We start from the raw sequence: 24,640 nt of genomic DNA on the forward strand, positions 1-24,640 counted from the left end.
ATAGGTAATATTATTCCCATTTATCAGATAAGAAAATTAAGGCTCAGAGAAATGTGGTAAATTACCCATATTTATGTAGTGAATAAAAATAGAGTTAAGATTAAAGCTCAGGTTGTCCTTTCTCCATGTTTTGTATGTGATTATAAATGTTTGTCTAGTCAAGTAATAGCCTTGGTAGCTTTCATAAAATACACTTAAGGAGAAAATTATGCTCTGGTTTTGATTTTTCCTTTTGATTTTTTTTTCTTACTTAGAAAAACCAAGCCCACCTGAAAAACTTGGAGTGACAAGTGTTACTAAAGAGAGTGTTTCTCTGATGTGGCTCAAGCCAGAACATGATGGTGGAAGTAGAATTGTACACTATATTGTTGAAGCTTTAGAAAAAGGACAGAAGAACTGGGTTAAATGTGCAGTCGTAAAGGCCACTCACCATACTGTTTCCAGTCTGAGAGAAAACTCTGAATACTTCTTCAGAGTGTTTGCTGAAAACCAAGCTGGTATAAGCGATCCAAGAGAACTTCTACTCCCTGTTCTTGTTAAAGACCAACTAGGTAAGTCCAATCATGTGAAACTAAAACTTTGAAACTTTCTGTATGGATTGAAATTCATTTTTTAAACTAATTTTCCATTTGGTCTTGCCAAATTTTATTTTTCAGAACCACCAGAGATTGATATGACTAACTTCCCAAGTCATACTGTCTATATCAGGGCAGGTTCCAACCTTAAGGTTGACATTCCAATTTCTGGAAGACCACTTCCCAAAGTGACATTATCCAGAGATGGTGTCCCCCTAAAAGCTACCATGAGATTCAATACTGAAGTTACTGCTGAAAACCTCACCATTAATCTTAAAGAAAGTGTTGCTGCTGATGCTGGAAAGTATGAGATCACTGCTTCCAATGCCAGTGGGACAACAAAAGCTTTTATTAACATCATTGTGCTGGACAGACCCGGTCCTCCATCAGGGCCTGTCGTTATCAGCGATGTAACTGAAGACAGTGTGATTCTAAAGTGGCAGCCACCCAAGTATGATGGTGGAAGTAACGTAACCAACTACATAGTCCTTAAGAGAGAAACAAGTACAGCAGTGTGGACTGAGGTGTCTGCAACAGTAGCAAGAAGCATGATGAAAGTCATGAAGCTGACAACAGGAGAAGAGTATCAGTTCCGCATCAAGGCTGAAAACCGCTTTGGCATCAGTGACCACATAGATTCAGCGTGTGTGACAGTCAAACTCCCATATAGTAAGTTACTTTTATAACTTCCCCTGTTTCCTTTATCCCTACAATTGATTTTAACCCAAATGTTTGAAAAGTTTTGTTATTAACCCTTGGAATTTCTCCATTCACTTAGCCACCCCTGGACCTCCTTCTACACCCTGGGTCACAAATGTCACCCGAGAGAGCATTACTGTCGGCTGGCATGAGCCAGTGTCCAATGGAGGCAGTGCAGTGATTGGATACCATCTAGAAATGAAGGACAGAAACAGTATTTTATGGCAGAAGGTTAATAAAATAGTCATTCGCACAACTCACTTCAAAGTCAGCACAATCAGTGCTGGTCTTATTTATGAATTCAGGGTATATGCTGAAAATGCTGCTGGCATTGGAAAAGCAAGTCATCCTTCTGAGCCAGTTCTTGCTATTGATGCCTGTGGTAAGTATTTGTAAAATAGTTTGCCTGGTAGAATTATCCATTGGAAATATTCCTGTATTGCATATCTAGTGTACAAATTAATCTTCTTGTATTGATTTCCACAGAACCTCCAAGAAACGTTCGTGTCACAGATATTTCAAAGACCTCTGTCAACCTTCTATGGCAGAAACCAGCTTTTGATGGTGGAAGCAAGATAACAGGCTACATTGTTGAGAAACGTGATCTTCCAGACGGCCGGTGGACCAAGGCCAGCTTCACCAATGTTATTGAGACTCAGTTCCTTGTATCTGGCTTAACACAGAATTCACAGTATGAATTCCGTGTTTTTTCTAAAAATGCAGTTGGTTCCATTAGCAATCCCTCTGAAGTTGTAGGTCCCATTACATGCATCGATACTTATGGTAAGAATTTTCATCATTCAGAAGAATACTTTTGCTTTTACTGCTTTTTTACTTTGCTTTTACTGCTTACTACTTGATGACTTGATATGTTCACTATCAAAATTTAAATCCCTTGACTAAATTCCAAGAACCAAATCCTAGAATCATGACTAAATAGATGAGAAATATTGCTTTCTATGGTAGATTAAAATGACTTATTTTGATTAGTCATGTAATCTCAGATTTAGAATTTGGGACCTTAGAGCCCATCAAATCCAGCCCCTTCATAATAAAGATAAGAAAACTAGACTTCAATTTTCCAGAGTCATACAGCTAGTAAATATCCAAGTTAGGATTTCAACCTGGATTTTTTTTTATTATATCCTTTAAAATAGGCTAAAATATGGGCCAATCAACTGTTAAACTGAATGCTCTCAAAATTCAAATGCTCTGTGATACTTATTCCAAAATATTAGTATTGCTGTAAATTTGGGCAAAAATAGCATGTCCTTATTCTTATTATGTGGGATCATACCTATAGAGCCAGAAGCCCTCTTAAAGGACATCTAGCCCAATTCATTCATTTTAAAGATGCTAGAACTACCTAAGGAATCCCCTTGATGTGAAGTGATAGCCCAAGGTCATACTGTGAGGTAGAGCAGACCAGGAAGGGAAGCCAGCTTTTTAACTTCTAGTTCTTCTCCACCCTTAAAGTGCCACCTAATTCTTTATATTTGTATATAATCTGGGGGCTCTTCTCTGCCTGGAGCTAAAAATGAAACAGAGGATCATGGCTGTTTGGTTTTCTTAAATCTAGAGTGAATGCTTAACAAATACTTAATGATTAATTGTAAATATTTTAAACATTCATAAATGATTTAACTTATTTTAGAATGAGTTAAAGGACCCATTACAGTTCTATTACCCAGTCAACTTGGCAGAGTACTTATATTATTTATATAAATATATAAGCAACTCTTAGATAGTCTTAACTTAGATAACTCTTAGATAAATTGTTTGTTTGTTTTCAAGGAAAAAGGAACCATGTAAATAGGAGGTAGTTTTCCAGAAAAAGAAGAAAATAGAGGCAGGAAAGAGGAAAGGGGTTGAAGTTAAAGGTTTTTTGGTGATAGGATCAAATGTTATACTACATTCTCTTCACAGTGAGCTCGATTCTTGTAGTACACCTCACTATTCCTGTCTACCTTTCACCATATTGTAGGAACATAGAGTCATAAATGAAGATAGAATTCTAGAGGTGTTCTACTCTAATTCCACTCATTATACAAATTAGGAAACTGGGTCCCAAAGACATTAAATACACAAGGTCAAAAAGATAGCAAGAAACAGGGTTGGGATTTAAATCCAGGTGCTTATTTTTAAACCACTATTCTTTCCAATATATTTCACTCCCTCTAAAGAAACTCAGTGTCCGTGCAGTAGGTATAGTGTTACTGTAGACACAAACAATGGCCATAGAAATTTTAGGTTTCTGTAATATATAACAAGAGCATTTTATGAATCTTAATTTTCTTTATTTTTAATTTATGGAATAAAACAAGCATTTCTATAACTATTATAATAAATGATGATTACATATGAAACTATAAATCTATTATGTACAACTTGCTATTCCTTTTGAATATAAAATAAAACTATATACATTTTTCTTCTTTACCCCCTAATGATGCTATGATGAGACATAAATATGTAAATTTATGCAAAATCACAAACTCAGGAACTAAATAAACAAAACTATAAAAACTTTTTATACAAATAAGATCAAATTACTTTAAGTAATTGGAGAGATATTAATTGTTCATGGCTAGGCAGGGCCAATAAATTATCAGTATAAAATGACAACTTATATTCAATGCCATCCCACTTTTAATTTTATAGAAACTATTAGAAATAAAAATAAGACTTTGCCATGTCTACTGGGTTAGTTACTAAAATGTTATGTAATAAAAATTAAATAAAAATTATGCCTTTTGAAGTGATGTAGTGATGCATATGTGTGTGTTTATGTATCCAAGCTTTTATGTGTATATATACATATATATATATATATTTTTTTTTTAAATCTATCTTTCAGGTGCACCTGTAATTGACTTACCTTTGGAATATACAGAAGTTGTCAAATATAGAGCTGGAACATCCGTGAAGCTCAGAGCTGGAATCTCTGGCAAACCTGAACCTACCATTGAATGGTACAAAGATGACAAAGAGTTACAAACAAATGCACTATTATCTGTTGAAAATACAACAGACCTTGCATCTATCCTCATCAAAGATGCCAGTCGGATCAATAGTGGATGCTATGAACTCAAGCTAAGGAACGCTATGGGTTCTGCATCAGCCAGCATCAGAGTGCAGATCCTAGGTAGGAGCTAGATACAAGTTTCTATCATTCTTTGCCTTCCTACATATGAGCAATTATAAACTAGACTGCATGTCTTTTAAAATCTTACACATATATACATATATATATGCATACATATATATTTCTTTTTGATTTATAGACAAACCAGGGCCTCCAGCTGGACCAATTGAATTTAAGACTGTCACTGCTGAGAAGATCACTCTCCTTTGGCGGCCACCAGAAGATGATGGAGGTGCCAAAATAACTCATTATATTGTGGAAAAACGTGAAACAAGCCGGGTTGTGTGGTCTATGGTAGCTGAAAATCTGGAAGAGTGCATCATTACCACTACCAAACTCATCAAAGGAAATGAATATATCTTCCGGGTCCGAGGTGTAAATAAGTATGGAATTGGAGATCCACTGGAGTCTGAGCCCATCATAGCTAGGAATGCATTTGGTAAGATCCAGTAACAAAAGATAACTGAAAAAAATGCATGGCCTTATAAATGAGTGGCACATATTTTACTTTTACTAATTTCCCTTCCCTTTCCAAATATCATAACTCATTCTTGAACAGACTAAAAGGAAAAAAAAAAAAACAACTCAACTAGCATGATTGGATAGGATGGGAAAATTGTTGGGTAATAGGGTTGTTTTAGTTACATGGCTTCTAAAAAGCATATTTTCTCTCTTTTTTTTAAATAGTTACACCTGGGCCACCCAGTATACCAGAAGCGACTAAGATTACCAAGAATTCAATGACCATTGTCTGGAATCGACCAATTGTAGATGGTGGTAGTGAAATAATTGGCTACTTCCTTGAAAAACGTGATAAGAAGAGTTTAGGTTGGTTCAAAGTACTTAAAGAAACTATCCGTGACACCAGACAAAAAGTGACAGGACTCACTGAAAATAGTGAATATCATTTCCGAGTTTGTGCTGTAAATGCAGCTGGTCAAGGTCCATTCTCTGAACCATCTGACTTCTACAAAGCTGCAGATCCTATTGGTAAGGAAACACATAAATCATCTCCATATATCATATATATATATATATATTATTGTTATAAGTGGTTCTTAATATGTAATGATAACTCATTTATCATTAATGATAACTCAAGAAATTCATTCTAATGGTCCATTACAGATCCACCAGGTCAACCAGCCAAGCTGAGAGTTGTAGATTCAACAAAATCCTCAATTACTCTTAGCTGGAGTAAACCTGTTTATGATGGAGGCAGTGCTGTTACCGGCTATATAGTGGAGATAAGAGAAGGTGACAGTGAGGAATGGACTATTGTCAGTACCAAGGGAGAAGTAAGAACAACAGAGTATGTTGTACCTCTTCTGAAACCTGGAATCAATTACTATTTCCGTGTATCTGCTCTAAACTGCGCTGGACAAGGAGAACCTATTGAAATGACAGAACCTGTACAACCTAAAGACATACTTGGTATGTTCTTTACATATCGTTGATGTTCCCTTGATGCATGTATACACATACACACACACACACACACACACACACACACACACACACACACACACCTTGTTTATTATTTGATCATAAGTAGCTTTTTCTTAATTCCTTTAAAAATTCTGAATGTTGAACATCTTTTTTCTTCATTGTTCTACAGAGGAGCCAGAGATTGACTTAGATGTGGCTCTCAGAACTTCCATCATTGCAAAAGCTGGTGAAGATGTACAAATCTTGATTCCATTTAAAGGGAGACCTCCACCCACTGTGACATGGAGAAAAGAAGAAAAGAATCTTGGCAGTGATGCCAGGTACAGCATTCAGAACACTGACTCATCTTCATTACTCATCATCCCTCAAGTTACAAGAAATGATACAGGAAAATATGTCCTAACAATAGAAAATGGAGTTGGGCAACCAAAGTCTTCCCCTGTGAGTGTTAAAGTATTGGACACACCAGCAGCCTGCCAGAAACTGCATCTTAAACATGTTTCCCGGGGCACCGTCACACTGCTGTGGGAGCCTCCTCTCATTGATGGTGGCTCTCCCATCATAAATTATGTCATTGAAAAGAGAGATGCCACCAAAAGGACTTGGTCCATTGTTTCACACAAATGTTCCCATACATCCTTCAAGGTAACAGACTTATCAGAGAAGATTCCATATTTCTTCAGAGTCCTTGCAGAAAATGAAAATGGAATAGGGGAACCCTGTGAAACTACAGAGCCAGTGAAAGCTGCTGAAGTGCCAGCTCCCATACGGGATCTTTCAATGAAAGATTCAACTAAAACATCAGTTACCTTGCAGTGGTCCAAACCTGACTTTGATGGTGGAAGTGTCATTACAGAATATGTTGTTGAGAGGAAAGGAAAAGGTGAACAAGTATGGTCCCATGCTGGCACAAGTAAGACATGTGAAATTGTTGTTGACAACCTTAAAGAACAATCAGTCTTGGAATTCAGAGTTTCTGCAAAGAATGAAAAAGGACTGAGTGATGGTGTTGTGATTGGACCAATCACTGTGAAAGAACTTGTCATTCCACCTGAAGTTGACCTCTCAGAAATTCCTGGGGCACAAATCAGTGTAAGAATTGGTCATAATGTACACCTTGAATTTCCCTATAAAGGAAAGCCAAAACCATCTATCAGTTGGCTGAAGGACAGTATACCACTAAAAGAAAGTGAACAGGTCCGTTTCAGCAAAACAGAAAACAAAATAACTTTGAGCATCAAAAATGTGAAGAAAGAGCATGGTGGGAAGTATACCATCATTCTAGATAATGCAGTATGTAGAAACTCATTTCCTATTACAATCATTACACTTGGTCCCCCGTCCAAACCCAAAGGACCCATCCGATTTGATGAAATTAAAGCTGACAGTGTGATCATGTCATGGGATGTTCCTGAAGATGATGGAGGAGGAGAAATCACTTGTTACAGCATTGAGAAACGGGAAGCTTCACAAACTAACTGGAAAATGGTGTGTTCTAGTGTTGCTAGGACAACTTTTAAAGTTCCTAACTTAGTTAAAGATGCTGAATACCAGTTTAGAGTTAGAGCAGAAAATCGATATGGAGTAAGCTTGCCACTTGTCTCAACAATTATTGTGGCAAAACATCAGTTCAGGGTTCCTGGCCCACCAGGAAAGCCTGTTGTATACAATATAACCTCTGATGGCATGTCAATAACTTGGGATGCACCACCATATGATGGTGGGTCAGAAATTACTGGATTCTATGTTGAGAAGAAAGAAAGAAATAGCATCTTATGGCAAAAAGTTAACACAACTTCGATCTCTGGAAGAGAATATAGAGTTATTGGACTTCTTGAGGGTCTGGATTATCAGTTCCGTGTGTATGCTGAAAATTCCGCTGGCCTAAGCCCACCAAGTGATCCAAGCAAATTTACCCTAGCTGTATCTCCAGTAGGTAAGTGACTGAATATTATGCAGTGTTTGTTAGTAATAGAAATAGCTTGATTATTTAGATACTTGTAATCCAGATATCTTGCCTCTCCATCCATAACCCCATATCCATTGCTTTTAAGGCTACATAGCTATTCATTAAGTCTACCTACAAGAGGGCTCTCCTCATAAAGAGGGAATGATACACAAATAAAAATTGATTAAAATAAGTTATTAACATCATGTAGAAGAGATAGCTAGGTGGCAGAAGTGAATATAGTGCTAGAACTGGGATTTGAATAGAACTGTATTTGAATTCGGCCTTAGACATTTAGTTATATGAGTCTAAGTAAGTCACATAACCTCCCTTAGCCTCAGTTTCTTCATCTTCAGAATGGGGATAATAATATAATAATCATAAATTGTATTTACAGACAATGAATTCAAAGTTCTTTACAAACTTTAAAGCCCCATATAAATAATTGTTGTAATTATCAACAAGAATAATTACATATTTAATATTCATTAAAATCTTTTTAGACCCACCTGGCACTCCTGACAGCATCGATGTCACCCGGGAGACTATCACACTTAAGTGGAATCCACCATTGCGTGATGGAGGCAGCAAAATCGTCGCGTACAGTATTGAGAAACGCCAAGGAAATGACCGTTGGCTTAGATGCAACTTTACTGATGTCAGTGAATGTCAGTATACAGTCACAGGACTTAGTCCAGGAGACCGATATGAGTTCAGAATAATTGCAAGAAATGCTGTTGGGACAATCAGCCCCCCTTCACAGTCTTCAGGCTACATCATGACAAGAGATGAGAATGGTAAGCATCTTAGTTATTGATGCTGTATGACTTAGAATAAGTCACTTTAGGTGTTTATCTATAAAATGGAAATATTCCCCCCCCCCATCTTTAAAGGCTTCTTTGAAACAAATTATAATTTTTTCCTCATAGGTAGATGCAAATTTTTAATTAAATATATGCCTGTTAATTTAAATATATCCCTGTTAATTTCACTGTAACTTCATGTAGATGGTATGTAGGGGAAAATGGATAAGTTTTTAGTATTATAATTTCAGCTATCCTTTATATTAACATTATATTATTAACATAATATATGTTAATATTAATATATTAACATATAAGACTTCATGGAGCTAACAGTTTTCTTTTCTCACTATTATTTGACTGCCACTTGGTCACTGACATATTTGACCCTAGCTCATATTTATTTCCAGGAGCATATTTAAACATATATAGATACTACAAAGAAAACTGAAGAACTTAGAAATGTAAATTATTTTTAAAACCTTAGCCATCTGTCTCTACAAATTTCATTTTTATTTGTACACAACAGATGACAAAATAGTAATGAAGGAAGATTGATAAAATGCAAATGCCCCTATTATCAAAACATTCTTATGTACTACTTTGTATCCTATAGGTTGGGTTTTTTTTTTTCTTTCAAATTTTATAACCTAGTATAATGATATTTTGGTGAAATAAGTCAAATGAAGGAGCTAATTTTGTTTTCTCTTTTGTAGTTGCCCCAACAATAGAATTTGGTCCTGAATATTTTGATGGGCTTGTTATTAAGGCTGGTGAGAGCCTAAGAATTAAGGCTTTGATAAAGGGTCGGCCAGTACCTCGCGTAACTTGGTTTAAAGATGGACAAGAGATTGAAAAGAAAATGAATATGGAAATAACAGATGTCCTTGGATCCAGCAGTCTCTTTGTCAGGGATGCTAATCGTGATCATCGTGGTGTATACACGGTTGAAGCCAAAAACATATCAGGCTCCACAAAAGAACAGCTTACTGTGAAAGTACAAGGTACTTATAAAAGCATATTCTTAATTTTACACCTTATGTGGTGAAATTTGTATTTTGGAATACCATTTCTACTCTAAATGTGAAAACAGACATTAACCCTAACTCTGAGCATTTTCTTCCCTTTATAGATACACCAGGAAAAGTAGTTGGACCAATAAGATTCACTAATATAACTGGAGAAAAGATGACGCTCTGGTGGGATGCTCCCCTGAACGATGGCTGTTCTCCTGTAACTCACTACACGATTGAAAAACGAGAAACCAGCAGGCTTGCATGGGCACTCATAGAGGATAAGTGTGAAGCCCATACTTACACCGCAGTTAAATTAATAGCTGGCAATGAGTATCAATTCCGTGTTTCGGCAGTTAATAAAATTGGTGTTGGCAGGCCACTTGATTCTGACCCAATAGTTGCCCAAATACAATACAGTAAGTTCTCTCTTTTTCACTTAAGAACAAGACATGAAACAGCAATCCACTTTTTTTTAGCAAATGTGTCTAACTGGTTTTTCTATTTGTAGCTGTTCCAGATGCACCTGGTACTCCAGAGCCTAGCAACATAACAGGAAACAGCATTACCCTCACGTGGGCCAGGCCAGAATCAGATGGTGGCAATGAAATCCAGCACTACATCCTTGAACGGCGAGAAAAGAAGAGCACGAGATGGGTCAAAGTTATCAGCAAGCGCCCAATTACCGAGACCAGACACAAAGTTACTGGACTTACCGAAGGCAATGAATATGAATTTCATGTCATGGCTGAAAATGCTGCAGGAGTAGGACCTTCAAGTGGCATCTCAAGATTGATTAAATGTAGAGAGCCAGTGAGCCCACCCGGCCCTCCCGCTGTAGTCAAAGTAACTGATACATCCAAGACAACTGTAAGCTTAGAATGGACCAAGCCTGTTTTTGACGGTGGGATGGAAATAATTGGCTACATTATTGAAATGTGCAAAGCAGACTTAGGAGAGTGGCAGAAGGTCAACGCTGAAGCTTGTGTCAAAACTAGATATACTGTCACCAATTTGCAAGCAGGTGAAGAATACAAATTCCGAGTCAGTGCTGTCAATGGAGCTGGCAGAGGAGAAAGCTGTGAAGTGTCTGGTACAATTCAAGCAGTTGACAGACTAACACCACCTGAACTTGATATTGATGCAAACTTCAAACAGACTCATATTGTCAGAGCAGGGGCTAGTATTCGCCTATTCATTGCCTACAGAGGCCGACCTACTCCTACTGCAGTATGGACTAAACCAGATTCTAACCTTAGCATTCGAGCTGACATTCATACCACAGACTCCTTCAGTACTCTCACTGTGGAAAACTGCAATAGAAATGATGCTGGTAAATATACCTTCTCTTTGGAGAACAACAGTGGAAGTAAATCTATAACATTCACTGTCAAGGTATTAGACTCTCCTGGTCCACCTGGTCCTATTACCTTCAAGGATGTAACCCGAGGATCCGTGACATTGATGTGGGATGCACCCATCCTTGATGGTGGGGCCCGAATCCATCATTATGTGGTGGAGAAACGAGAAGCAAGCCGTCGTAGTTGGCAAGTAGTCAGTGAGAAATGCACTCGCCAGATCTTCAAGGTCACTGACCTCTTAGAAGGCGTTCCCCACTACTTCCGTGTTTCTGCAGAAAATGAGTATGGCATTGGCGAACCATATGAAATGCCAGAACCAATTGTAGCCACAGAAGAACCTGCTCCACCTAAGAGGCTTGATATCATTGATACCAGCAAATCCTCAGCAGTGTTAGCTTGGCTTAAACCTGATCATGATGGAGGAAGCCGGATTACCAGTTACCTTCTTGAAATGAGACAGAAAGGCTCCAATTTCTGGGTTGAAGCTGGTCAAACAAAGCAGCTTACTTTTACAGTAGAAAACCTTGTGGAAAATACTGAATACGAATTCCGTGTGAAGGCCAAGAACGATGCAGGCTACAGTGAACCCAGGGAAGCCTTCTGTTCGGTCATCATCAAGGAGCCTCAGATTGAACCAACTGCAGACCTCAGTGGAATTACCAATCAGATCATAACTTGCAAAGCTGGAAGCCCTTTTACCATTGACATACCAATCAGTGGTCGCCCAGCCCCCAAAGTAACATGGAAACTTGAAGAGATGAGACTTAAGGAAACTGATAGGATGACTATCAAGACAACAAAAGACAGAACCACACTTAGTATTAAAGAGAGCATGAGAGGTGACTCTGGACGTTATTATTTGACCCTTGAGAATACCGCAGGTGTGAAAACCTTTATTGTCACTGTTATTGTCATTGGAAGACCAGGTCCAGTTACTGGCCCAATTGAAGTCTCCTCAGTCTCTGCTGAGTCTTGTGTCCTGTCATGGGCTGAACCTAAGGATGATGGTGGCACTGAAATCACTAATTACATAGTTGAAAAACGTGAGTCTGGGACAACAGCTTGGCAGCTTGTAAATTCCAGCGTTAAACGTACCCAAATTAAAGTAACCCACCTCACAAAATACAAGGAATACTCTTTCCGTATCAGTTCAGAAAACAGATTTGGTGTCAGCAAACCTCTGGAATCAATACCGATAGTTGCTGAACATCCATTTGGTAAGGAAAACAAATGTAATTTCTCAAAATGTGAATGTTAACCATGGGATTTTTTTCCTGAATGTAGTTCCAAATATAACTATTTTTTCTATATTATTTTCCTATAGTCCCTCCAAGTGCACCTACCAGGCCTGAAGTCTATTTTGTGTCTGCAAATGCCATGGCTATCCGTTGGGAAGAACCATATCATGATGGTGGCAGCAAAATCATTGGATACTGGGTTGAGAAGAAAGAACGTAACACCATTCTTTGGGTGAAAGAAAATAAAATACCTTGCTTAGAGTGCAACTTCAAAGTGACTGGCTTGGTGGAAGGTCTGGAATATCAATTCAGAACTTATGCACTAAATGCAGCAGGTGTTAGCAAAGCTAGTGAAGCTTCAAGACCCATGGTAGCTCAAAATCCAGTTGGTAAGTGTGACATTGGAAGGTTTTTTTTGTGTGTGTTTTTATTTGTTTGTTTTATAGGAATCATAGAACAATGTTTAACCTTATTTTCATACCTCTTCCAGATCCACCAGGAAGACCAGAGGTAACAGATGTCACTAGGTCCACAGTGTCACTCAGCTGGTCTGCACCAATTTATGATGGAGGCAGCAAGGTTATAGGCTACATTGTAGAACGGAAGCCAGTCAGTGAAGTTGGAGATGGTCGCTGGCTAAAGTGCAACTACACCATAGTATCTGAGAATTTCTTCACTGTGACAGCACTAAGTGAAGGAGATACCTATGAATTCCGTGTATTAGCCAAGAACGCAGCTGGTGTCATTAGTAAAGGGTCTGAATCCACAGGTCCTGTCACTTGCCGAGATGAATATTGTAAGAAAAAATCAAGTTCCTTCTTTTAAGTTATCACAGCTTGAGTTATAAATTGTCAAATACTTACTTGGATCTGTTTTACTTTTTGACAGCACCACCCAAAGCTGAATTGGATGCTAGATTGCAGGGTGATATCGTAACCATCAGAGCTGGATCTGATCTTGTTCTCGATGCAGCTGTTGGTGGCAAACCTGAGCCCAAAATTATCTGGACCAAAGGAGACAAAGAATTAGATCTCTGTGAAAAGGTCTCTTTGCAATATACCAGCAAACGAGCCACAGCTGTAATCAAATTCTGTGATAGAAGCGATAGTGGAAAATATACATTAACTGTAAAGAATGCCAGTGGAACCAAAACTGTGTCTGTCATGGTCAAAGTACTTGGTGAGTATTTCTTAGTTCATTATGCATATTCTTTTATTATACTGAAATTTCTACTGTGTGGGATATATTCTTTCCAGTATAATATAAATTTCTTAAGGGCAGGGACTATCTCAGTTTTGCTGTTGCATCCTCAGTGACTAGTATAGTACCTGGAATAGAATAGGCTCTTAATAAGTGTTTGTTGAATAATTTATATCATTGTGCCTTTTTTCCTCCAGACTCTCCTGGTCCATGTGGAAAGCTCATGATCAGCAGAGTAACAGAAGAGAAATGCACTCTAGCCTGGACCCTCCCTCAAGAAGATGGAGGTGCAGAAATAACTCACTATATTGTGGAAAGACGTGAAACAAGCAGACTTAACTGGGTTATTGTTGAGGGAGAATGTCCAACCTTATCACATGTGGTCACCAGACTCATCAAGAACAATGAATATATATTCCGTGTGAGGGCAGTCAACAAATATGGTCCAGGTGTACCTGTTGAATCAGAACCCATCATTGCTAGAAATTCATTCAGTGAGTATTAATCTTTTTGGCTATCATTCAGGATTTGCTGATTAAAATTCACTGGGAGCAAGGGGAAGGTGGAAAGTAGGCAGTCACAGAAATAGCACTGTATTTCATGCAAATCTAATTCTTTCTTTTTCATAAAATTATTAACAGCTATTCCATCACCACCTGGTATGCCTGAAGAAATGGGTGCTGGCAAAGAGCATGTCATCATTCAGTGGCAAAAGCCAGAATCTGATGGTGGCAATGAGATCAAGAACTATCTTGTAGACAAACGTGAAAAGAAGAGCTTGCGTTGGACACGGGTCAATAAAGATTACACTGTTTATGACACCAGACTTAAAGTGACTGGCTTAATGGAAGGCTGCGAATACCAATTCCGGGTCACAGCAGTAAATGCTGCTGGTAACAGTGAACCTAGTGAAGCTTCCAACTTCATCTTATGCAAGGAACCTTCATGTAAGTTCCAAGAAATACCTATTAGTTCCTGTGGAACAAGACATTCACTGTTTCAGAAAAAAACTCATAGAAAGTAATGTTACCCATCTACTGGTCATCCTGCCATCTAGGGGAGAGGGTGGGGGAAGGAGGGGAAAAATTGGAACAAAAGGTTTGGCAATTGTCAATGTTGTTAAATTACCCATATATATAACTTGTAAATAAAAGGCTATAAAATAATAAAAAAATATAAATATATATATATATATATATTTAAATATTAAAAAAAAGTAATATTATCCCAAAAGCCATTCATTTAGAATGGCTTTAAATATTACCCATATTAAATAACTATAAATTTCAGTTATTCCACTACTTAGAGTCAAAAAATTGATATTTCTAAGAACAGTTGCAATTTTTCTACTCCATGAGAAACCCAGAATACCCTTGCCCATGTGTTAAGTACTGTAGTGAAATAAGAAATGAAAACTATGTTCTAGAAATCCCCCTGCAAACGAGTAATCCATTATTGCAATGATAATTCTTTTTTAAATTGTGAAGAGGACAAAAAATGTCCCCTTAAGGGGCTTTAAGCAAGCTGAAGTCAACTATTAATAATACTATATGCAAAATCATTTTTACACTATAACACAAAAGTAACAATCCAGTAATCAATAAGTTAAGATGGAAACATATCATGAGATCATATTCTTCTTACCATCTTTGCATGAAGAAGGTTATATATCAGTTGAATCCTGAGATAAAACTGTTTTGCTTTTAGGAAAACTGTTTTGTTTTGCTTTCTGAAATGGAGAAGAGGTGATAGACAAATAATTGACTAATTGTTTGCTAATTTGCTTTATAAATGAGTTTGCCAATTGAAAAAAATTTCTTTAATATTCTAAGCATCAGAGCTGAGCAATTTGATTTTCTATTAGGAAAAAAAGATAAATGTCTTAAAAAGATGAGGGGGAAAAATAAATGTCTTGAAGAGTTAATTCTGAAATTTATTAAGTGTCAAAGACAATAAATAGGTGTTTTCCTCAGATGAAGAGGCAACAACTAAAGAAAAACTCAACTGAAGGATATGGGGGATTTGTGAGTGCCCTAACATTCAGAAGTGGTTAGAATAAGTTATTGAAATAGACAGGCATGAAGGACAAACTAAATCAGCAAAGTATTTCCAATGCAGTATATTTTCTAAGTTAATAAATGGCCTAAAAGGGATGCCTTTTCTGGTACTTGGCTAGTCCCATTACAGAAGTTGAAAAGGATGATGTAGGACTAAGAACCCTTTTCTTTTTTCTCTCTTTTGGATTGTCATGGCCAAAGAATTCATCTCCAGAAAGTCTTCCTACTTACTGGCAATTGCCCTTATGCTGGGGCTTGGGAAGCAGACAGTAGGACACCAGGGCCAGCATCCCAAAACTTTGAAAACCCTACATCATGCTACGATGAGGCGCCTAACCCTTTAAAAACTCACACAATCCAATACTAAACTAAAAGTGATAAAGAATTTAGCTATGAAAATTAATCATGCTCCTCATGTACCAAAGCACACTGATAATATCTGACATCATGAATTACAAATCTCAAAGGTTTACATAACAGCTCTACTCTTTTTTTCCAAAGATACCCCCGGACCACCTTCTGCTCCAAGAGTGGTAGACACAACCAAACGCAGCATTAGCCTGGCATGGACAAAACCAATGTATGATGGTGGTGCTGACATCATAGGCTATGTTCTTGAAATGAAAGAAAAAGGAACTGATCAATGGTACAGAGTACATACAAATGCAACTCTAAGAAATCCTGAATTCACCGTCCCAGATCTTAAAACTGGCCAGAAGTATTGCTTCCAAGTTGCTGCTGTAAATGTAAATGGAATGAGTGAATACAGTGAATCAACAGCTGAAATTGAACCTGTAGAAAGACTAGGTATTTATAACCTAACTCTTTAGTGGAATTATTTATTTTCCAAGTGATTTGTAAATTAATTCATTTTGGTATTTGTGTTCCAGAAATTCCAGATCTTGAGCTTGCTGATGATCTGAAGAAAACCGTTACTGTCAGAGCTGGGGTATCTTTGCGCCTTATGGTATCTGTGTCAGGAAGGCCAGCTCCTGTTATTACATGGAGCAAAAAGGATATTGACCTTGCAAGTCGAGCAATTATTGACACCACAGAAAGCTATACTTTACTTATTGTTGACAAAGTTAATCGGTATGATGCTGGAAAATATACCATTGAAGCAGAAAACCAGTCTGGCAAAAAATCGGCAACTATCCTTGTTAAAGTATATGGTAAGCACTTAAACTTAATTTATTTTTGAGTATTTTTAATGATATCTCGAAGGATCCTCCTGACCCTCTTAATACAAAAAAAAAAAAAGAAAGATAAAATTATGGAGGACTATACATTCCCGGAGATATTTTCTGAGGAAAAAATAACAACCAAATAATCCTGCAAATAGAAAGTATTATTCTTCTTTTAATGTTTTCAGATACACCTGGTCCATGTCCTTCTGTAAAAGTTAAGGAAGTATCAAGAGATTCTGTAACCATTACTTGGGAGATCCCCACTATTGATGGTGGTGCACCAGTCACTAATTACATCATTGAGAAACGTGAGGCTGCCATGAGAGCATTCAAAACAGTAACTACAAAATGCAGCAAGACACTTTACAGAATTTCTGGACTTGTAGAAGGAACTATGTACTACTTCAGAGTACTTCCAGAGAATATTTATGGCATTGGAGAGCCTTGTGAAACATCTGATGCTGTCTTGGTCTCAGAAGTTCCCTTGGTGCCTCAGAAGCTAGAAGTGGTGGACGTCACAAAGTCCAGTGTTTCTCTTGCCTGGGAGAAACCCCTCTACGATGGTGGTAGCAGGCTTACTGGATATATCCTTGAGGCCTGTAAAGCTGGTACTGAAAGATGGATGAAAGTTGTAACCTTGAAACCCACTGTCTTAGAGCATACTGTTATCTCACTCAATGAAGGTGAACAGTACTTATTTAGAGTAAGAGCCCAGAATGAGAAAGGTGTGTCTGAACCAAGAGAGATCGTCACAGCAGTAACTGTTCAAGACCTACGAGGTATGTGCTAGAAAATCTAACATGATTTAAAAGAAGAAATTGTTCAGAAGATATAGTTTTTTTATGTTATCAGCATAAATGCTGTAGAATAGTTTGCTAACTTGTTCTAAATTTCTTTTCTCCATAGTATTGCCTACAATAGATCTTTCTACAATGCCTCAAAAGACTATTCACGTCCCAGCTGGCAGACCCATTGAATTAGTTATACCAATTGCTGGTCGTCCACCTCCAACTGCATCCTGGTTCTTCTCTGGCTCCAAAGTGAAAGAATCAGAGCGCGTCACTATTGAAACCCATACTAAAGTAACCAAATTAACAATCCGTGAGACCACAATAAAGGACACTGGAGAATACACACTTGAACTGAAGAATGTGACTGGAACTACTTCAGAAACCATTAAAGTTATCATTCTTGGTAAGTTCACATGATATTTTTATTTTTCTCTACTTTTCTACTGTCAGAATTCAGTAACCCAATTTTACCTTGAAATGAGATAAAATTTGCTTTGCTTTTTCAGACAAACCTGGACCACCAACTGGGCCAATTAAAATCGATGAAATTGATGCTACTTCGGTCACCATTTCCTGGGAACCACCTGAATTGGATGGTGGTGCTCCACTGAGTGGTTATGTGGTAGAACAGCGGGATGCACATCGACCAGGCTGGCTGCCAGTTTCTGAATCTGTGACTAGAACAACTTTTAAGTTTACCAGACTCACTGAAGGAAATGAATATGTATTCCGTGTAGCTGCTACAAATCGATTTGGAATTGGCTCTTATTTACAATCTGAGGTCATAGAATGCCGTAGCACCATCAGTAAGTTCTCCCTCAATCTCTCCACTTTCCAGTGCCCATGCAAAGTCATGTATGAAAAAAATGAGGAATCCATTCCACTACACTTAGAAAAGTGTACACTTAGAAAGAAAATTAATAGAGTTGTATAACTAATCTCAAACATTTACAAAGATTTGAGGATGTCTGCTAAAGTTTTATGTTACTACTCATATAAAAAATAAATTTTAGAACTTGAAGGGATCACCTAGTCGTTTCCTAATTTAAAAGAAAAAGGGGCCACTGAAAATCAGAGGGTGACTTGCCTATAATCACACAACCAGGCAGTAGCTGAATTGAATAGCATGTCTCCTGGATTATAGAAACATGTTCCTGTATTAATCTCAGAGGAGGAGAGAAGAGAAGCATTCAGTCACCAAGCATTTATTAAGTACTTACTATGTTCCAGGTATTATCCTAAGTGCTACACAAAGAGAAAAACAAATTCTCTAACTTTAAGGGATCTGGAATTCTAATGGAGTAAACAACTTTCAAGCAACTGTGGGGTATAAATGAGAGGTAGACTTAGAAGGAAGGCAGTGGCAAACTGAGGTAAGGGGGTGGTGGGGAAGGTAGAAGGAATCAGGCAGAGCTGTTGAAGAAGGCAAGTTATGAACTGAGCCTTGATGGAAGCCAGGAGCATCAGGAAAAGCAAGCCCTTTGGAAAATATCACTAGACAGTTTTCTGTGCCATTTGTAATACTAACTTGAAAGCCTAGGACTCATAGATTCATGAGTGTTTTAATTTTCTGTTTACCTGTGTCTCTTACAACAGGTATTCCAGGACCTCCAGAAACATTACAGATTTTTGATGTCTCCCGTGATGGCATGACACTAACTTGGTGCCCACCTGAGGATGATGGTGGCTCCCAGGTGACTGGTTATATTGTGGAACGTAAAGAAGTCAGAGCAGATCGATGGGTCCGTGTCAATAAGGTAGCAGTGACCATGACACGTTATCGTTCTACTGGCCTCGTTGAAGGATTAGAATATGAACACCGTATTACTGCCATTAATGCCAGAGGCACTGGGAAACCAAGTCGTCCTTCCAAACCTGTGGTGGCCATGGATCCAATTGGTAAGCAACCTTAGGGTCAAAGCATCATAGATTCAGACCTCAAAAACCAATTAGTCCAATACCTTTAGTTAGGAGATGAGAAAAATGAAATTTGAAAGACTGACTTTTACAAGATTCCATAAATATTAAAGTATGAAATATGGTATTTGAACCTGGGTGTCCTGACTCTAGAGTCAGTGCTTTTTCTACTGTATCAAGACAAAGGGAAAACCAACAGATTAGTTTTAATAGGTAAAATTTAAGTTTTCTCGGAATGAATAATCATTAATATTTCATGTTTCAATAGCTCTTGGGATATATTTTGTTAGATGGTAGCTAGGTTTTGGTTTTGAAATTTCGGGGCCATTTCTTGCTCTATTTTTGACATGTGATATTTTTTCCCTCAGCTCCTCCAGGAAAACCACAGAACCCAAGAGTTACTGATACTACAAGAACATCAGTCTCCCTTGCCTGGAGTGTTCCTGAAGATGAAGGAGGATCTAAAGTCACTGGCTATTTGATTGAAATGCAGAAGGTCGATCAGCATGAATGGACCAAGTGCAATACCACTCCAACCAAGATCCGGGAGTATACACTAACACATCTGCCTCAGGGTGCAGAATATAGATTCCGAGTGATGGCCTGTAATGCTGGAGGACCTGGGGAACCCGCTGAAGTACCAGGAACAGTTAAAGTCACTGAAATGCTTGGTAAGAAGTGTAATTACTTCCTTGTACAAGTATCTTATTACTTTTTTCATGCATAGATAGGCATTTGACAATATTAATTTTTTCTTTCAGAATATCCTGATTATGAACTTGATGAAAGATACCAGGAAGGTGTCTTTGTAAGACAAGGTGGAGTCATCAGGCTCACCATACCAATCAAAGGAAAACCATTCCCAATATGCAAGTGGACTAAGGAAGGCCAGGACATTAGTAAGAGAGCTATGATTGCAACCACCGACACACACACTGAACTTGTGATCAAAGAAGCAGACAGAGATGATTCTGGCAACTACGACTTGGTTCTAGAAAACAAGTGTGGCAAGAAGGCAGTTTACATCAAAGTCAGGGTGATTGGAAATCCAAACACTCCAGAAGGTCCACTTGAATATGATGACATACAAGCTCGTTCTGTAAGAGTAAGCTGGAGACCTCCATCTGATGATGGTGGCGCTGACGTCCTAGGGTACATTGTCGAGAGGCGAGAAGTACCTAAAGCTGCCTGGTATACCATTGATTCCAGAGTTAGAGGCACATCTCTTGTGGTAAAAGGCTTGAAAGAGAATGTAGAATATCACTTCCGTGTTTCAGCAGAAAACCAGTTTGGTATCAGCAAGCCCCTGAAATCTGAAGAACCAGTCATACCAAAAACACCACTGAGTAAGTCCACATTTGTATTTCTAACTTTGTTTTTTACTCTCTCATCATTTGTACAGCATTTAGAACAGTATTTAGGATATTGTGGGCTTTTTAAAAAATAAGTGAAATCCCTTCTCCCCTGTGTCCCTCTCTCTTGCCTCCTTCATTCCCCCAGCATCAGGAATTGTAACCATGTTCACATCATTTTTAACAAAATATTTGTTTTGATACTTGCAGATCCTCCAGAGCCTCCCAGTAATCCTCCAGAAGTATTGGATGTAACTAAGAGTTCTGTTAGCCTGTCCTGGTCACGACCCAAAGATGACGGTGGCTCTCGGGTCACTGGGTACTATATTGAACGGAAAGAAACCTCTACTGACAAATGGGTTCGGCACAATAAGACCCAGATCACTACCACAATGTACACAGTCACAGGCTTGGTTCCTGATGCTGAATATCAATTCCGTATCATTGCACAGAATGATGTTGGCTTAAGTGAAACCAGCCCTGCTTCTGAACCAGTTGTATGCAAGGATCCCTTCGGTAAGAAACAGTCACATTTTTGAAAAAGTTGTCTTAAATGTTCTTTTTTTTTTTTTTGGCAGATAAATTTGGCTTCTGTTTCAAATATTTTTCAATGTTTCAGATAAACCAAGCCAACCTGGAGAGATTGAGATCCTATCTCTATCTAGAGATAGTGTTACTCTTCAGTGGGAGAAACCTGAATGTGATGGTGGTAAAGAAATCCTTGGATACTGGGTAGAATACCGGCAATCTGGAGATAGTGCATGGAAGAAGAGCAATAAGGATCGCATTAAAGACAGGCAGTTCACAATTGGTGGTTTATTGGAAGCCACTGAATATGAATTCAGGGTTTTTGCTGAAAATGAAACTGGAATCAGCAGACCTCGAAGAACTGCCATGTCTGTGAAGACTAAACTGACATGTATGTATCCCTAAATTGTAAACCCTTAGAACTGAAAGGATTTAGTATAGTACATCCCACATAGTAAACACTTAATGAATGCTTGTTGTTGTGGACTGTAGAAGTCATCTGCTTCAAGCCCTATTCAATGTATGAATCCTCTCTGCTACATAATGTTTTACTGACTAAATTAAATGCTAAGGGCAATTACAAAGTTTTATGGGACACTAGCAGTTTTATAGATCATTTAACCTAATATTTACTAAATATGAACACACACACACAAACAAACACACACCAGTGCAGATTCTTTACATAGGGCCATTCCAAATGCATAGGCCCAGTAGAAGCTGTTCAAAACAGTTCTGTTGATCACACTGCTATAGCAGGATCTTACTAACAGCTAAAGGAAGAGATCAGAGCTTCCAGATGAATAAAATTTAATTCTAAGAAAAGAGAAGACCACCCAGGGCTTTCAAAGGGAACTTCTGAGAAGTGTACCTAATTAATTTCCTTCTATTTGGGAAGGGAAAGGTCAAACTGACCTTGTTTTTGTAACCATGAATAATGACTCAAATCCTAAGTATATTTTTTCAGACCCCAAAAATATTTTTTCAGTGGAGATCTGTAAATACAATAACCCCTGTAAAATCTAAAAAAATTAAAATTAAGATGATAATAATAATATAACAAGCATTTTATATATAGCACCTACTATGTGCTTGGCACTTGCTAAGTGCTTTATTTCATTTGATAGTCATGAGCTGGAAGGTATATGCTATTATTGTTTCCATCTGACAGTTGAGGAAACTGAGTGTCTGAGGCTGAATTTAAACTTTGCTCTTCCAAGCTATAGGCTCAGTGCTCTATGAATTGTGTCTCTAAAAATTTTTCTTAAAAAACTGTTAGGTAAATAATGACATCTTAAATGTATAAGTATTTATGGATGAATTAGCCCCAGGTTCAGAGAAGGAGTACAAGAGGAGTAGATTCTTTAGTAATAAAAAAAATGTATACTTAATAGGGTGCTTTTTTCCCCATTTCAGCTGGAGAGGCACCAGGAATACGAAAAGAAATGGCAGATGTTACTACTAAATTAGGTGAACCAGCTCAGCTCTCCTGCCAGATTGTTGGAAGACCCCTTCCAGATATTAAATGGTACCGCTTTGGCAAAGAGCTAGTACAAAGTCGAAAATACAAAATGTCATCAGATGGGCGCACTCATACTCTCACTGTAATGACAGAGGAACAAGAAGATGAAGGTGTCTATACCTGCACAGCTACCAATGAAGTTGGAGAGGTAGAAACTAGCAGCAAGCTACTCTTACAAGCAACTCCTCAGTTCCACCCTGGTTACCCCCTGAAAGAGAAATACTATGCAGCAGTGGGGTCTACTCTACGTCTGCATGTTATGTACATTGGTCGCCCAGTACCTGCCATTACTTGGTTTCATGACAAGAAACCTCTGAAAAATTCAGAGACCGTTACCATTGAGAATACTGAGCACTATACTCATCTCATTATCAAGAATGTCCAGCGAAAGACCCATGCTGGGAAGTATAAAGTACAGCTGAGCAATATTTATGGAACAGTTGATGCTATCCTTGATGTGGAAATACAAGGTATTTTATTTTTATGTTTTTCTCCCAAGGAGAATATGTGGATTTGTATGTGTGTGTGTGAAATACTAAGGCACTACTTTTGTAATCATTTATCTTGTTTTGCTATTAACAGATAAGCCAGACAAACCTACAGGTCCAATTGTGATTGAAGCACTGCTTAAGAACTCTGCCGTTATCAGTTGGAAGCCTCCTACAGATGATGGAGGATCATGGATAACCAACTATGTGGTTGAAAAATGTGAGGCAAAGGAAGGTGCTCAGTGGCAGCTGGTATCTTCAGCCATTTCAGTAACAAGCTGCAGAATTGTTAACCTCACTGAAAATGCTGGCTATTATTTCCGAGTGTCTGCTCAGAACACCTATGGCATTAGTGAACCTCTAGAGGTCTCATCAATTGTTGTTATCAAGACTGCATTTGGTAAGCAAGGCACCCTAAATTCTCATTCTGGCACACCACACTGCCACTGTAAAGGAATGATTAAAATGGAAATTAGGCTAATCATCTTTTTTGTGAAACTTTACATAATGATTTTATGAATTTAAATTCATCTGCAAAAGGAAGGGGGAAAAATGTGTTTTGTATCCCTTTCTTATTCAAACAGACTAGAAATTCTTTTTTCTTTTCAATATAGTCCTTGGAGTAAATTGTCAATTTGATTATCTGAAAAAAATATTTTTATACAATGTCCCAACCTGTGATATAAAACAACTACCACAATCCACAATAAGTATACCTGTCTAAATTCATCATTCAAATCTTTTGTTTTTATCCAGAAAAGCCTGGCGCTCCTGGCAAACCAACTATAACTGCTCTTACAAAAGATTCCTGTGTTGTGGCTTGGAAGCCACCTTCCAGTGATGGTGGAGCAAAGATTAGAAATTACTACCTTGAGAAGCGTGAAAAGAAACAAAATAAGTGGATTGCTGTGACAACAGATGAAATTCGAGAAACTGTCTTTTCTGTACAAAACCTTATTGAAGGTCTTGAATATGAGTTCCGTGTGAAATGTGAAAACCTAGGTGGTGAAAGTGAATGGAGTGAAATATCAGAACCTGTTACTCCTAAATCTGATGTTCCAATACAGGCACCACACTTTAAAGATGAACTGAGAAATCTAAATGTCAGATATAAGAGCAATGCAACACTGGTATGCAAAGTCACGGGTCATCCTAAGCCCATCGTCAAGTGGTACCGCCAGGGGAAAGAAATCCTTGCAGATGGAGAAAAGTATAGAATTCAAGAATTTAAGGGAGGATACCACCAGCTCATCATAACAAATGTAACAGATGACGACGCCACCGTCTACCAAGTCAGAGCTACCAACCAAGGTGGCTCTGTGTCTGGCACGGCCTCCTTGGATGTTGAAGGTAATAATGCAGATAAT

At 38.0% G+C, this 24,640-nt stretch overlaps 1 protein-coding gene across 3 annotated transcripts in view; it reads left to right on the forward strand.

The window, feature by feature from the left end:
- TTN (titin) overlaps nt 1-24,640 on the forward strand; it is a 324,196-nt gene that overhangs the window by 289,513 nt on the left and 10,043 nt on the right. For all 3 annotated transcript variants that reach the window (XM_031960390.1, XM_031960391.1, XM_031960392.1), the window contains 31 exons: nt 255-551; nt 657-1,244; nt 1,354-1,656; nt 1,761-2,057; nt 4,132-4,419; nt 4,559-4,858; nt 5,107-5,409; nt 5,548-5,853; nt 6,038-7,804; nt 8,320-8,613; nt 9,336-9,623; nt 9,752-10,051; nt 10,144-12,210; nt 12,318-12,620; nt 12,722-13,027; nt 13,120-13,410; nt 13,629-13,925; nt 14,073-14,378; nt 15,990-16,295; nt 16,379-16,660; nt 16,861-17,454; nt 17,582-17,869; nt 17,973-18,272; nt 19,063-19,365; nt 19,752-20,054; nt 20,145-20,729; nt 20,946-21,251; nt 21,355-21,654; nt 22,680-23,255; nt 23,368-23,673; nt 24,030-24,623. In XM_031960390.1, the coding sequence (XP_031816250.1) occupies nt 255-551; nt 657-1,244; nt 1,354-1,656; nt 1,761-2,057; nt 4,132-4,419; nt 4,559-4,858; nt 5,107-5,409; nt 5,548-5,853; nt 6,038-7,804; nt 8,320-8,613; nt 9,336-9,623; nt 9,752-10,051; nt 10,144-12,210; nt 12,318-12,620; nt 12,722-13,027; nt 13,120-13,410; nt 13,629-13,925; nt 14,073-14,378; nt 15,990-16,295; nt 16,379-16,660; nt 16,861-17,454; nt 17,582-17,869; nt 17,973-18,272; nt 19,063-19,365; nt 19,752-20,054; nt 20,145-20,729; nt 20,946-21,251; nt 21,355-21,654; nt 22,680-23,255; nt 23,368-23,673; nt 24,030-24,623 (13,944 nt within the window). The remainder of the gene's footprint in view (nt 1-254; nt 552-656; nt 1,245-1,353; nt 1,657-1,760; nt 2,058-4,131; nt 4,420-4,558; nt 4,859-5,106; nt 5,410-5,547; nt 5,854-6,037; nt 7,805-8,319; nt 8,614-9,335; nt 9,624-9,751; nt 10,052-10,143; nt 12,211-12,317; nt 12,621-12,721; nt 13,028-13,119; nt 13,411-13,628; nt 13,926-14,072; nt 14,379-15,989; nt 16,296-16,378; nt 16,661-16,860; nt 17,455-17,581; nt 17,870-17,972; nt 18,273-19,062; nt 19,366-19,751; nt 20,055-20,144; nt 20,730-20,945; nt 21,252-21,354; nt 21,655-22,679; nt 23,256-23,367; nt 23,674-24,029; nt 24,624-24,640) is intronic.

Source organism: Sarcophilus harrisii, chromosome 3, assembly GCF_902635505.1.
Source record: "Sarcophilus harrisii chromosome 3, mSarHar1.11, whole genome shotgun sequence".
In the NCBI taxonomy this organism is placed as follows: domain Eukaryota; kingdom Metazoa; phylum Chordata; class Mammalia; order Dasyuromorphia; family Dasyuridae; genus Sarcophilus; species Sarcophilus harrisii.